At 33.9% G+C, this 15,767-nt stretch overlaps 1 protein-coding gene across 2 annotated transcripts; it reads left to right on the forward strand.

Annotated features, from left to right (window-relative positions):
* The first annotated feature begins 14,426 nt into the window (after positions 1 to 14,426).
* On the forward strand, positions 14,427 to 15,767 carry LOC104084936 (uncharacterized). Of its 2 annotated transcripts, none has more exons than XM_009588898.4 (2): positions 14,427 to 15,058; positions 15,241 to 15,767. In XM_009588898.4, exons 1-2 carry the CDS (start codon positions 14,582 to 14,584, stop codon positions 15,346 to 15,348), a joined length of 585 nt encoding a protein of 194 aa, XP_009587193.1. In that variant the 5' UTR covers positions 14,427 to 14,581; the 3' UTR covers positions 15,349 to 15,767. The 2 variants fall into 2 exon arrangements, with proteins under 2 accessions (XP_009587193.1, XP_009587194.1); XM_009588899.4 differs by having other exon boundaries at positions 14,434 to 15,058; positions 15,262 to 15,767.

A 15,767-nucleotide genomic window follows, 5' to 3' on the forward strand; every position in this document is an offset into this window, starting at 1 on the left:
TTCAAATTCCAAATATAATTTTTCAACTTAACTCCAAATACTACTTTTTTCAAAAATTATACAATTTTTATGTCCAAACGCTTACTTGGTGTTGCAAATTCAACTTACTTTAGGGCACGTTTGGCCATGAAAAAATTCGCTAGCGTTTGGACATATATTTGGTTGAAACTTGAAAAAATGAGTTTTTGAAGATGAGATGAAAAATAATTTTTGAAAATTAAAATTGTGTTTCGACATGCATTTTACTTGAAAAGAATTTGAAGTTTTGTGAGTGGGAAACTTCAAAAACTACTCTAGAGCTGTTTTTGGGATTTGAAAATTTTATTTTTAAAATCGGCCCCAAAATGATTAAAAACTATAATCAAACATATATTTGAAAACAGAATATGAAAAAAAAAAAGCTCCCAAATTATTTGGCCAAACAAGAGAGAATCACTTTTTTCCGGAAAAAATTTTCACTTTTTTTTTCGAAATCAATATTTTGCCATGAAATTTCAAATCCAATTTGAAGTTGAATTCCGGAATTTGAAAAACTCTAAAAAACTATTTTTCACAATTTTCACTGAAAATCACTCACAAAAATATAAAAATAACTTTGATTTGTATTCATGTCCAAACACAACTCTAATTCCAAATATCATTTTCAACTTAATTTTTTTTTTTACTTATTTGTGAAATTTCACAATTTTTATGTCCAAACGCCCACAAAATACCACCCATCGACAAATAATAATGGGTTTGGAATAAAAGGTCTATTATGATTTCAGGCATATTGCTCAACTTTTTAACGTATGTAATTTTAGGAATTTCGTAAAGACATTGTAAATATTTTACACTTAAAATTGATAATTAAAAAATGTTTAGAATATCTTGATAAAATCTACCTCTTTAAGTAGTATAGTGTCGAAAAAATATAGAACAAAATGCATAATGAAATATATATTTCTATTGCGGAAAGGAATAAAATATTATGAACATTAGCTCAAGTATAAGTTTTGAGATTCGTTTTCTCCCATTTACCTTCCATCCCCCCTGCTCAATGTTAAGCGTGGAACCAACTTTCTTTCGGTAGTGATTTACTCCTTGCGCAAGTGCACGCAGAAATGACACGAGCTAGCCACTTCAAAGGATTGTTGTTTAAATACAAGCCAATATATTTTGAATTTCAGTTTTTCAGTTTAAATTTTTGGGACAATAGTGTCCCGAATTATCCTAAAATTAGAATTTTTAGTTTAAAATTTTAGGACAAAATAATCACCGTCTAATTTCTAAATAAGATCCCTGAAAGTGACTATATGCACTTGCCCAAGTACATTCATGTTTGTTCCTACTCAAAACTCAGTTATGAGACCATAACATAGAGAAGAAAATGGATTCCTTAAATCGTAAAACATTACGGTTGATTAAAAAAAAAGGAGCATAATTAAGATAAATTCAACTTATATGCTTTAACGGAGTATTTATTTTTACATTATATCACGTATCTTCTGAGTTTCTTCGGAAGATGTATTTAAATGCATTTTAATTAAAATATTTAAACCATACATTCACAATTATTGGATTGTAAAAAAATATTACATGCATAGGGCGTTTATACCAAATTATATCAACTTACCATAGTTAAGTATTTTTTGTGAGAATATATACCCATGGTTAAGTGAGAGAATTCCTTATACAAAAACATACTTATTATATAGAGTTAATACCCTAAAATCCTCCTAAACTATACAACCTTTGTCAGTTACTGGTACACCCCGAAAAAATTTCGAAGTACTTAAGTGTAAAGCCCGGTAAAGTTTGCAAAGAAAATAATATTTTATGGTACCGGAATAGGTTTACGTGTTAGAGAATTGTAGAAATTCTTCGCGACTCGCAAGCTCGCCGCGGCTCGGACTTTTTGGATTGAACAATGCACCGGAAAGTAAAGAAAATTTTTTGGCGGAAAAGTGCATTTCTGCGGTCCATTATGCGACCGCAGAACCACTCTGCGGACCGCATAATGGCCGCAGAGTGAGGCAGTTAACTGGGTTAGTTGGAAGCAACTATGTTGTCGACTATGCGACCGCATACGCAGACAGTTCTTTTGGCCATTTTGTAACCAATTATGCGACCGATATGCGGTCCGCATATCGGTTATGCGATCGCATACCTTGTTTTGGAGCTCCATTTTTGGGTTTTTAAAACCCGACCCTATTTCGTTAAATATACTCTTTGGGTCATTTTTGAGCTATTATATGACATTTTAGAGTGAGAGATGGTGCCCTAGAGTGAGAAGGTGTTCTCCAATATTTGTCCTTCAATTCTTACCCAAGTTTTGGAAGATTAAGAAGGGAAACTCACTAGGTCTTCATCCTAAAGGTAAGATTCTACACATTAACTCTCAATTTCGAATTTTGTGTAGAAATGGATAATAAGCAAGATAATTTCTGGGCAAGAGGATTGGTTATCTTACATGCATGTGTTATCAAAGGGTGTAGGAAGATTGTTGACCTAAAAATGGTAAAGATTTGGTTGTGGGATGATGGAATTCTCCATAAAAGGACCTTGAAACCTTAATGCACACCTAGTGTTTGATAAAATGCTCAAATGAGCTAGAACCATAATCATCTTCCAAATTTTGATTCGATTTGTTATATTTCTACAATAGATTGAAGTTGCTAAGAATTCCGGAACATTTAGAGTATAAGGAAGCTCAAGTGAGGTATGTTGGCTAAACTCTTCTCTTAGAATTGAATCCCACGATATTCATGTAAATTATATAAGTCCCGAGTGATTCATTATGAAATTGGCTATTCCGAGTAAGATTGGGTTGACAGATATATGTTCAACAAGCATCCCAAATGCTCTATTCATGTTATGTTACCAATTGAGGATGTGTTAAAAAATGGGCTGTGCATTAATAATGTTTCGACTTTAAGTCAAGTTCAAATGAAGGCTACTATGCCAAATTTTGTGAAATATCTGTATGTGCATTAGACTCTAAATTGCTCACATGTGTACTACACACTTTGATTTAAATTGTGTTTGTTATTGATGATGAGGATGATATTTGAAATTGATAATGTGAGCATGAAATACTAAATATGGCCAATGTGCCAAGAATGATCTTATAATTATAGCCATTAGTGCCAATAAAATGAAAAGATGTGAAAGTATTATGAAATGCGATGATTGATATAAAAAGGTTGATGTCTCAAATAAGACAGCCTAGACGGTCGGGTCGTGATCGGATACCATGTCGCACACATGGTGGTGATTGTGCTGGAAATTATAATTGAAATTATGATTGTGGTCGATGTCCCTAATGGATAGCCTAGCCGATCGGGTCGTGATCGGACTCCGTGTTAAAAATGGTGGTATTTGATATTGAGAGAAATTGTGGTTGATGTCTCTACTGAGATAGCCTAGCCGATCGGGTCGTGATCGGACTCCGTGCTAAGAGTACGGTAGTACTGATTTTGTGAATAATGATATTGTGAATAGCGGTATTGGTATGCTAAATAATGGTATTGGTATTGTGAATAATGGTATATCGATACTAAAAATCTCCCAATGTGAGATATGAAAATTAATTTGAACACTATCTTGATCCTAAATTGAGGTTTGATGTTGATCAAGGCTTTCATTGACATTATGATAATCTTGTTTGTATTATTTGTCATTCTATTGAGAGGATGTTTAGTTATACATACTAGTGCTATTCGACGGTACTAACGTCCCTTTTGCCGGGGGCGCTGCATCTTTCAATAGATGCAGATGGTTCCACAGCAGGAGATATTGATCAGTGATAGCAGTGCATTTTCTTCCCAGCTGACTTGGTGAGCCCCACTTCATTCTGGGGTCATGTATCTTTTGTACTTTGTATATTAGGTTTGAGGTATAGCCGGGGCCTTGTTGCCGGCATTATCATTGTACTCTTCTTTATCTATAGAGGCTCCGTAGACATAATGTGGGTTGTGTATTGGTGCTGGGGAAAGACAAACTATGTTATATTGTAGATGTGTTACTTGTCCATTTGAGACTTTAAAAATGATAAAACCATTGGAAATGAATTGGTATTGTAGACATGAACACATTTTTATCTAATTAATGATAATATGTATTATCTCTATTCATGGATGAGTTTGGGTAGAATGAAATCTAACATGCTTACTCGGTCGGATTCACTCGGTTGAGCGCCGGTCGCGCTCCTCGATTTTGGAGCGTGACAATTGCCTACCTAAACTATCACCTATCCCCGAAAACCCTCTGAACTATATCCCCCTTCATAATAAAAAAAACCCTCGGCGCATTCTTACTAGTGTGTGTAATACCCTCTCTAACTAATTTTTAAAATCTGCCACATGGCAATCTACATGAATATTTTTTTATCTTAATCTATAAAATAGAATTAATTAATATTTTAATACTCTTTATTATATCATTGTAAAAAATTACATGGTTAAAAAAAAGGGCCAGGGTTAAAATTAGTGGATCAATTGTAAAAAAACTCATTTTCTCTTTGCTTTCATCGGAGACTTACTCTCATCAGAGAATGGCTTCACTAATCTCTGAGTAACGATTTTCTCCATTAATCTTGGTTCTAACCTCAATTGCATTGTCTATTCTTGCTTCCGTTCGAAAATAGGGATAAAAACTAGGGTTTCTGCTCCTAAATCGATGTAGAAGATTAGGGTTTTGATAGACCTAAATTTTGAAGATTGTGGAAAGGAGATACCTAAATTGTTAAAGAAGATAGCTATACACATGTCCTATTTCTTTAATCCCTAATTTCTTGAAGGATATTAAACCTCATGCTCTACAAATACTTTAAAGGGTGTTCCTTTTTTCAAATGAATTTAGTTAAGAAATGAATGATGGATAAAACGAGAAAGATAAGAAATAAAATCAGAAATAATAAGAGACAAAGTTTCAGATGGATTCAAATAAAGAAATGGAGAAGAAAGGGAAAAAAATGGAGAAAAAGGGTTTTAAAATAATGAGGAAGGAATGTGAAATATAAGAAAAAAGAAGAAAAAATAAAAACAAATGTAAATTTTTAAAAAGAAGGGCTAATTAGCTGATAGACACGCCATTTTAACGGCTTTTTTTAGCCTTCATGCGCTCTTGGATGATTTATTACATACATAATGCCACATAAGCGATGATGGGATTTTACTATGAGGGAGATATAGTTTAGGATTTCTTCGGGAACATGCGATATTTTAGGTATGCAGATAGTTTAGGCGTTTTTAGGGTATTAACTCTATTATATATCTATTGGTTTGATGTAAACATCTCGTGTGGGTAAAGTTTAACCGAATGAATTTTAGGTTCAACCAGGATCAACCGCCTGGTCTGGTGATCAGAGGCGGATCCAAGATTTAAAGTGTACAACAACAACCTAGTAAAATCTCACAAGTAAGGGGTCTGGGGAGGGTAGTGTGTACGCAAACCTTACCCCTTCCCGATGGAGTAAAGATGTTGTTTACGATAGACCATCGGCTCAAGAAAACAAAAAAGACGAAAAAGACAATATATCAGTCAATCAGGAGAAATCATAGAAATAATAACAACATTATAAGAATCAGAAAATAGTTGAAACGCAATAACAATAACAATAACCAGTAAAGAAAAACGGGAGGATAGTGTGAACACAACATTAACCACTAGCAATCTAAGACAAACTCTATCAGTCTACCCTTACACCTGGAATTAGGATTTAAAGTATATGAGTTCTAAATTTTAAGATAAGACCATGACCTAAAACTAGTTTTTAAGCCGGAGTAGTTGATCCAGTAGGTCTAAATATAGATAGAAGAATCTCGAATGAACAAGCATCCACAAGTATCGATTCATTCAAGCAAGAGAGTGCAACAATCCTTTCTTTGACACTGGTCCCGTAAACGAGTTTCTTAGTTAGTTAGTTTTTTTTTTTGAAAAAAAAGAAGAAAGAGTAATAGAATAACTGCTTTAAAGGGGAATTGAACGTAGGCGTTTTCCTTGTAAAACAAGGCTTTGCCACCGAACCCAAAGACCTTTTGTTCTACGATTCGGCGTACCGTATTTATATACATAAAGCTAATATTTCAATACAAATATAGGATCCGACAAAAAGTCATTGAGTTCGACCGGACCCGCACCCTCTACTGTAACTCCGCCCCTGCTGGTGATAACTCAATCACCAGCGTAGATAGACTCCCATATCAGCATGCTAGTCTTTGAAATAATACTTCGTAGTCTCCCACATTGAATGGAATTCTTAAATCAAATTGCTAGTACCCACAAAATTTAAGGCAAAAAATAAAATGAAAAAGATAATTATCCAATCCTGGGCACAAAATACCTTAGGGATGACAATGGGGTAGGGCGGCAAACACTTAATATGACAGGGTAGGTTAACATCTAAACGGGGCAGGCCGGTGCAGGACAAAATTTGATTTTTGAAAATTCTTAATAAGGGCAGGGCAAGTATAGGTCGTTCATTTCTCTTGTGATGTTTCTCTTTTTATCCTTGAAACTGGTAGCAGCACTTTCAGATTTTCCTGTTGGTACTATGAAAGGAAAAAGCTGATAATTTAAGAGTCAATTGAAATAGTTCTTGTAAATTATAATAGCTTCTTTCTAATTTTCTAAAATTAGAGTTAGCTCTCCTAATATTACATACCAATACTTAAATGAAAATCGAATCACTATTTATACAATACAACAACAATGACGTTGAATAAAGATAATATTAAATCTGAATATTGTTTGAAAAGGAGACAAAAATTAAAAGAAAGAACATGGGCCGGCTTCCAGTTATCTTCCATCTAATGTTAATCCAAAACTTAATAGTCTAATCTATTTTCAGTATTTGAGGGTTACTTTTACTGGTTTTACATTTTAAACCAAATAAATTGTACACCCTGTTAAACACAAACATTTCAAATGAATATGAAATTATTGCATTCAACTAATAAAGTCATTAAGCATTAATCAATAAGGGAGACTTAATAATTAGTCGTAAACGGGTCTCACATGTAACTTTAAAAATCATATAGATCTAACGAGTTAATAGTTCAGAGACGCGTTTGTGAACATAAATATAATACTTTATTTTGCTGAATTACAAATGAATCGAGAAAATATTTTATTTAGACAATAAAAATTTTAAAAAAAACGGGCAAGGTCTAAATAGGGCAGGGAGTTAAACGGGGCATGGCATAATTTTGGCATGGAAAGACTTAACCCGCCCGGCCTATTGCCATTCCTAAACACCTAATTATAGGCTACTTATCTGCCTTACACCATAAAATGCAATTAAAACCATACTGTCTAAAAGGCTAATAATACTCTTGCAATTCTTCTCAAGCAGATAGAATCGCCTCTGTTAAAACCTTACTGGCTGCTTGCCTCAAGCACAAAGATAATACATACTCTTCTCCTTTGTAATTTGAAGGTAAATGCACCAAACAATTGTTACTAGTACTTGATACATTACAAAAATCATCAGAAACAAGTACTACACTTTCTTAGGAATAACAGAACATCTTTCTTAGATTATACAATAGCAATCTGGTGGTTAACAGCATAATAGAAGAAGGAAGTAGAATCCGATTCTTGGTGATTTCAGATGCAATTCAATTCTGGAGAACAAGATGTGTACCATCTCTGTGACTGAAAAATATTAGTAGTAGTCAAACTATCAAAAACCAATGACGACTTGAAAGCTCTCAGTTGGGATTTTTCTTCCAACAAGGAAACTCACCTCAACATGATGACAAAAGATTTATTCGCAAATGATGAAGATTGCTTTATGATGCAAAATCCACCGGCAGAGGAAGTTGGAAATTTTAAAAGAAAATTACATGACTCTCAAGCACTCTACAATCCAATCATGGGAAATTGTAAAAATGAAACAGATTCTCCATCCAAAAATTGGGAGCAAGCAATAGGAACATTGTGAACAAGCTCCCATAGTTTCATAATTTGCAATTATGATGCTAATCAAATATTCATGAAATAAAAGGTAATGCAAACAATGCCGAAAACGTCTGAGCTAACAATGCAGCAGAAAGGGCAATTAATAGACTGTTTCAGCTTGTTAATTCAAACAAGACCATGTTCTTGTTCCATGAGAGCTCACAATTCCTTACCCCTTAAGAGTATTTTCACCCCACTACCTTCTGTAGACAATCCTCAATCTGAAGTATGCCGTATCTCCGAGAAGCAACTAGCTTATTAGAAGTGCCAATACCAATTCCCAAGTTTAAGTTTGCCTATTAACTAATTAGTAAGTGATAAATGATATGCAATCTGTGAATACTACCACACTGTGAAGGGGAAAAACAGCTGGCTAGCTAGGTGAAAATACAGATATCTTAGGACTTTTTTAGGTCATAACAGTAATACACTTAAAGAGATCTTAACATCCCACAGAGGATTTTTTACAAGGACAGAACTTCCAATATTCAACATAACAAGTATAACTGTTGGATCACTTTTTAAGCCATGATTTTTTTTTTCCATTGGATAATTAATATTAATACTAACCCAAGACAGGATTCTTACTAATCACTTTTTAAGTCATGCCATCAAGTCATATCATATTTAGACTGAAAAGAAAAAAATCACTTAAAACAAAAAAAGAATTTCGATGCATAAGCAAGTTAAAAATACCCATAAAAATATAGCTAGCACAACCAGATTACACTCAAAATATCCTTGGCAGATGATCTGAGAAGTGGCAATGCTTTCTAAATCTTGTCACCACTATTCCCTGCAAAACCTTGTGCTACAGTGGCTTCCTGGTATGCAGAAAATTGAACATATCCTGAAATCCCTCTTTCAGAGGAATATGGCTAGCCAAGCATCATGAGAAAATCCACTTTTTCTTCCTGAATAGCCCATACTTTTCTTTAATCACATTATTCCAGAGAGCTCCATTCTCATGAGTAACCTCTAAAGCATTTGAATAAGAAACTTAGCATAGTCTTAGTTCTCTCACCTAGTTTATCCTCCTTGTCTGCAATCACTTTTTCGATGCAGTCTTTTGCTACGCTCTTTGAAATAACTCTGACTAGGTAATAATAGAAGAACAATCAAACTTTTTTTATTTTTCTCGATCAGTTAGAAAGAGCAATCCGATTTTCTCATACTCCTCCTCAACCACTGCGACTTTTGAAGCTCATTAATTTATCAAGAAAAATACAAAATAAAGAGATTTGAAGCCTTGAAGCTCATTATAAAACACATTGTTGTAGATGCACTCCATATCTCTCCATTTGCTCAATTGTAATTTTCGAGGAGATATATAAAACATCCATTTGCTTGCATTTTCTGAATAGTTAGCTCGCGTAAGAGCAAGCCATTTAAGTGCATGCACTTACCCGATATGTAAATAAGCAAAAGAAGAATTTAAAGTCAATGTAATGCACTTTAAATTTGCCTCCGTTCTAATTGTACTACTAAAGCAAGATAAATTCATCGTGGATCTTCTAGAGTTGAAAAAAATATTATGCTTTTTCAAGGTAAGATACCAATTTTAGGTGCACTATTATGGAAATCTTTTCAGGGAACATCCAATAAAAAGAGTACTATCATGGAGCAATAACTGAAGCTAGGACACCTGGATATACGATTCAAACTAACTTAACTTTTCATTAAGGAAATGATAGTTTTTACAGTACATACACAAAACGGAGAAGCTAGAAGAAAGCTAACTACCATGAGACTGGATGTTAGCTTCAACAACTTATTACATATAGAAGATGCATAATTATATTGATTATGCATCTTTACTTGATCTCCTAGCTACCATGAGACTGGATGCACGCCTGCATAAGATTAAGACGCAATTTCTACAAACTAAAAAGTAAATGCTGCATTTCGGAAAACCTACTGACCTTAGGCTATTTCAGCCTTGAACAACACAAACAACATGAGGAACCTTTTCATTGTCAAAAGGCAAGTACACATACTCACTAGCGAACTCCTCCGCGATATCCAACGCTAGCTCCCCGTGCAACGCCTTGCAATACATATACAACACCACGCTCGCAGCAAGACTCTGAAGCATTAGCAGAGTTGCAAAACCCGAGCTCACCACCATCTGCAGTATCAACCCGAAGCTCGTCCACCCTCCGCTTGCAGCCCCTACAGTCACCAAAAAACTAGAACACCCACCCACTAATAATCCAATCAGAACCCCGAAAAACAACAACACTGATAGCGTGACCCGTCTCATTCCCTTCACCAAATACGCGCTTCTCCTTAACGGTTCGTAACCCCATTTCGATTCCACCACTACAATCACATAAGCTAATGACCAGTTAACCTGCAACCATACAAAAACCAATAGAAGCGCTATTCCTAAGAAAATAGCCAAACCCGTCAAGTAATTCGAGTCATAATTCACTTCAAACCCCAGAAATTGCATGCACCGGACCACGATCGCCCCGAATAGGGCGAATAATAGAACGATGAGAGCGTGGATTACACGCGAAACGATAAGGGTTGCAACTAAGGGCAAGAAGGAGTAAAGAACGGACTTGATAGAGGAAACAAGCTTGACGGGTCTACCGTAAAATCCATGGAACGTGCTGTAGGTGATCGTAGCAACAGCAAAGAGTGCCAGCAGAACAGCGAAGAGGATGTAAGCAAGGAGAACAACGAGGAGGAGCTGGGTGTCGGGTCGGGTTAGTTCCCGGGTCGGACCAAACGGATTAGGGAGGGTTAAGAAGGAGGAGGAGAGGTGAGCTTGCGGGTGGAAGATGATGGAATTGGACTGAGAGAGGGCGGTTTGGAGGGTAGGGTAGATGATGAGGGAGAAAGAGAGAGGTAAGAGGAAGGAAACGGAAAGGGCCAAGAAATGGCGGGAGTGAGCATTGATTATGCGCTTTGATTGGGAGACTACTCCCCACAGGTTAAGGGTATGTGAATAAGCGGACATTGAATAACAATGGTGATGATAACGGAGAGATGAATCCAGATGGAGGACAAGAGATTGTTTTGGGATGGTTTATAAATTGGGAGAGATGCAATTTGGGTTTTTTTTTCCGCTTTCTCTTTAGCTTTGCAGATAATTATTAGGGAGAGAAGAGGGAGACACGTGGAAATCTTAATACATAGATTTGATTGGAATTTTAAAAAAAATTAAAAAAAGATTATTTTTAAAATTGTGTTGAAAAATAATTTTTGAAATGAAATTGTATTTAGACAAAAAAAAATTCATCCATCAAATTTGAAAAATAAATAATATTTTCAATTTTTTTTAGCAAAAAGTAAAAATATTTATATAAAAAAGGGAGCTTAGTTTCAAGATTTCCTGAAATTGGCTGGAAAAGTAGTTTGGTCTAACCCCATGATTCAACCAAGAAGATTTCAAACTACATTTTTGGACATTCTGTCGACTTTCACCAACATTCTGATTTTTCTTTGTGGAAATTTCAGTAGACACCCCTGTACTTTGACGCAAATGCATACATATCATAACCTTTGGCAAAATTTGGGGGTTCAAAATCGAACCGAAAATCGAACCGTAAAAGTGGCTTAATGACTTATTGATATCGGGTTATCGGTTTAACGGATGATGAGCAGATTGAAATTTTATTATTAACGGCTTATCGGTTTGGGAGCGGATTATTTAATTTTTTCATCGGATAAACTGTTAACCCGTTAAGAATATATATTTATTTATTTATTTTATCCATATGTATATTAAATATCCCTTCCATAGTTTCACTAATCCACCGTTGAAGAATTTCCATTTTTTTCTATTGCTCAAACCTATAACATGCCAACAATCTCCTTCTTTGCATGTTAAAAATATATAGGTAAATGTGATTCTAATGCCACCGGATGGACTAGATTGTTGGCCAAAAGAAGATAGTAACAAGCAATCGCTTGTGTTTTACCACCATTGAAGGTAACAGTGTGGGAATACATGCAAAGTAAATTGACTTTTTGCTGGTATTTACTAGTAATAGTGTAACTTGAAGGACCGAAATAGGCATCTGTAATACATATTTAACTAGGTCGATAAACTGCATGATAACCGTCCAATAATAGCTAAACCGATACCAATCCGCCCGATATCTTATTGGGTGGCTAGCGGATTAATACATTTAAAAGTCGATAACCGATAAGCCGAACCGTTAAGATTAAATAACCGTCCGATACGCCTGATCCGCCTTATAAGTAGCCCTAGGCAAAATACATGAGTTTCCCTTTAAACTTGTCCGGATATTTCGGTTGAACATTAAAATTTTATGGGCGTTCATGTACCACTTTATTCTTATTCAGCGTAAAATAAATATTCCCTTATGTACAAATAACTTATGCGTTGAAAATACCAAAAAAGTTATTACTAGTGATTAGTACTCCATCTTGTTAAGTAATTTATGATCAATTGCTGTAAGAGTTTTAAAAGATAAGTGCATGCTTTTTTTAATTTAAAAACATTCTTTTTTTAATCAAAGGTGTGCATAGAAAGTTTCAACAAATATGCCTATTCTTTTTCTTACATTATATAAAATTAAATATATGGGAATTTGCTACTTGTAGTTTTAATTTATTGTGTAGTTATATTAATTAATGTACATAGAGACATGGCTCGTGTTTTACAAATCTAAACACATTACACCCTTGTAAACTAAAATATGATTCAAACTAATATCAATGTAGAAATTTTCATAAGGTAAGGGTATGCATATTTGAATCTAAAATACATGAAGTCAATTTACAACTGAAATACGTATATTACATTAATGTTTATTATAATACACCTTTTTTTTTTATATCATTATGATCTAAGGATTGGTGTGCCCAAAGAATCCAAAACTCGTACCAAATAAAAAAGTCAATTCGAACTGATTTGATAAGTGATGTGTTCTTTGTACATTTGGTTTCCAAAATTATGGAAAATCAATATTATTTGGTTTAATTTGAAATTAAAATAAAAGGTTCAGTCCAACGGACAATGTACAGTACCAGTTTGTAATTTTTCCAATTTTAATATGTATGTGCATATATATCTTTCCTAAGATTTATATGTACTCTGAATTTTACAGAATATCAAAATGAAATTGATTCTTGACTCAATCTTTTCGATAAATATTGGCTCGAATCTCTTGATTTTTATTCCATTTTTATAAGAAAGACTCATTTTATTATGGTATAAACATGTACCGATGCTTTATTATACTGCTTTATATCATTAGTATTCTTTTCCCCTCTTTCTCTCATCCATCCATTTAGCCACACAAGATTTGATTGAAGAACAAATATTTCGAAGTTAAAGTAGAAAAAATAATCGAGCCTTTTTGAAGTTATCAAGTTATTGTTAGTGTCTTGTCCATAGCCTTGAAATGTAGAACATCTGTTGTTTTTCCTTTTTCTCTTTTAGCCCCTCAAGTAAAAATAACACAAATAGTATGGGTAAATTTCACAAATGGTCATATAACTATGATATTTTTCATCAAAATCATATAACTTTATTTTCTCACACCAAAATCATATAACTATGATTTTTTTTCATCAAAGTCATATAACTTTGTTTTCTCACATAAAAATCATAAAACTTTCACTAACTCACACAAAAATCATAGTGGTCGAAAAATAAAATTTCGGATAGTATTTTCTTATTTTATGTTTTTTTATTTTTTATTTTCAGTCTAATAAATAATTATCTAATTAAAATAGGAGAAATATGAGTATATTTTTAGCCCTTCTCAAAAATAATAGCCGATATTTTTTATTTTATATATATATATATATATATATATATATATATATATATATATATATATATGTGTGTGTGTGTGTGTGTGTGTGTGTGTCTCTCTGTGTGTGTGTGTGTGTGTGTGTGTATTCTTATAATATGCACATTCTATATATATATATATATATATATATATATATATATATATATATATATATATATATATATATATTTTAGCTAGCAAATACAATTAATTTCGACCGGCCGATTATTTTTTTATTTTTCCCTTAAAATAGGAATGACCCAACCCAACCTGACCCAATACTCATATATGTAAGTTAAAATAATACTAAAAGTGAATTCTTCCCCCATAAGAAACTTAGTTCGGAATGCATGAGATTCTGACAAAAAAAAAGGAGATAAAAGTTATAATTAGAGAGCACTTGAAATAAAAATACTATCGATTTGAATAAAAATCTTGAAAAAAAATAAAAAAATAGAAGTATCATGTTTTGAAGGATCTACTATTCACTTATAATATTATTTTAATTTTTATATATGAGTATTGGGTCGGGTGGATCAGGTCGGTTGGCTCATCCCTATGTTAATTGGATTATTATTTATTTGACTCAAAATAAGAAAATAAAGAATCACAATTTGAATCGAATTATCGGTGCAGTTTATTAGTTTTATTTGTACACCTCTAGTTATAAGACATTGAAAGCAAGTTTCCCAGCGCATTTAGATATTTCTCAGCAAAATATCACTACCCCCAATACAACCAATATCCAAAGTTAGATTTTTATGAGACAAATGAAGACAGAAAAGACCCACTACTATAGTAAAGCTAGCTAACTTTCACAAACTCATTAGTTATTCAATTTTACACAAATAAAAATTATGGCAGATGAGGATGTTTCAGAAAGCTTCAGTGAGTGGCAGCAAATCCAATCTCCATCTTCTACTACTGGCAGCAAAGATCAGTTAAACAAAAATAATGATGTAGTTGTAACCAGAGAAGACTTACCAATTAACAATGATCCTCAACTGTTTCAAGAACCCCATTACTCAGCAGTTTCTGCTGCAGAAACTACTCTGCCATTGCCCGATAGAGATGATAATAATGAAAAAGGTGAAGGACATAGGTGGTTGAAGAAGCATTTGAGAGAATTAACTTCTTGGATTGTTCAGGTTGTTTGCAAGGCCAAAAATTATGCTGCTTGTAAAGTTGGAATTGGAACTTTCACTTCCACTAGAACTAGACTATTAGCAGTACTTTCGGTTTCCTTGTTTTATTGGATGATACAGAGGTGGCGGAGGCAAAGACAGATTGATACTTCTAAGAAACTTGTGCTTCTTATCAAAGAAAAAGACCAGGTATATATATAGTCAATGTATAGAAGTTAAATTCCACACACAATTCTTGATCTGTGTTCTTACCCTTCCCGAGTTATAAGATTACCCCTGGATTGGTTAAATTATCTGTCCTAGAAGTTAATTTATACTTGTGATATATATACTTGCTATACTTTTGAGTCATCAGCTAATTGTAGGCGTAGCTACTAACTTCATTCTTGCAGAAAATCGACCAGCTCTCTCTCCAAATTAGCCAGATGAATGACTCCCTACTAGCGCGACGAAAGGTTCCAGTTCTTCAAGTTGGCTAATTGATTCACTGGCCATTAATTGTTTCTTGGCAACTTCTGAGGGTATATATGGAGCTTTTTCGTCCGTCAATGTTGAATTTTAAATCTACAAATCAAAAGTACTCAGAGGCGTTGCTTTCAGGAGTAATCGAACCCGATCTTTTCCAGCGAACCCACAACACTTACCGTTGAACCAAGACCCCTTTTGTTACTGGGTTCGGCAGTATATATTTATATAGATTTAGTAAATATTTCAATACAAATACAGGATTCCGGAAAAAGTTACTGGGTTCATCCGAACCCGCACCCACTACTTTAGCTCCGCCCCTGAAAGTACTCCTATAGTGTGTTTAAAGAAACCAGGATACGTGTACGAAAAGACAGATATTTATCAGTATTTGATATGGTATATGTGCTCTATAGAGTGTTTTTCAGTGTAA

Source organism: Nicotiana tomentosiformis, chromosome 4 (assembly GCF_000390325.3).
Source record: "Nicotiana tomentosiformis chromosome 4, ASM39032v3, whole genome shotgun sequence".
Taxonomy (NCBI): Eukaryota; Viridiplantae; Streptophyta; class Magnoliopsida; order Solanales; family Solanaceae; genus Nicotiana; species Nicotiana tomentosiformis.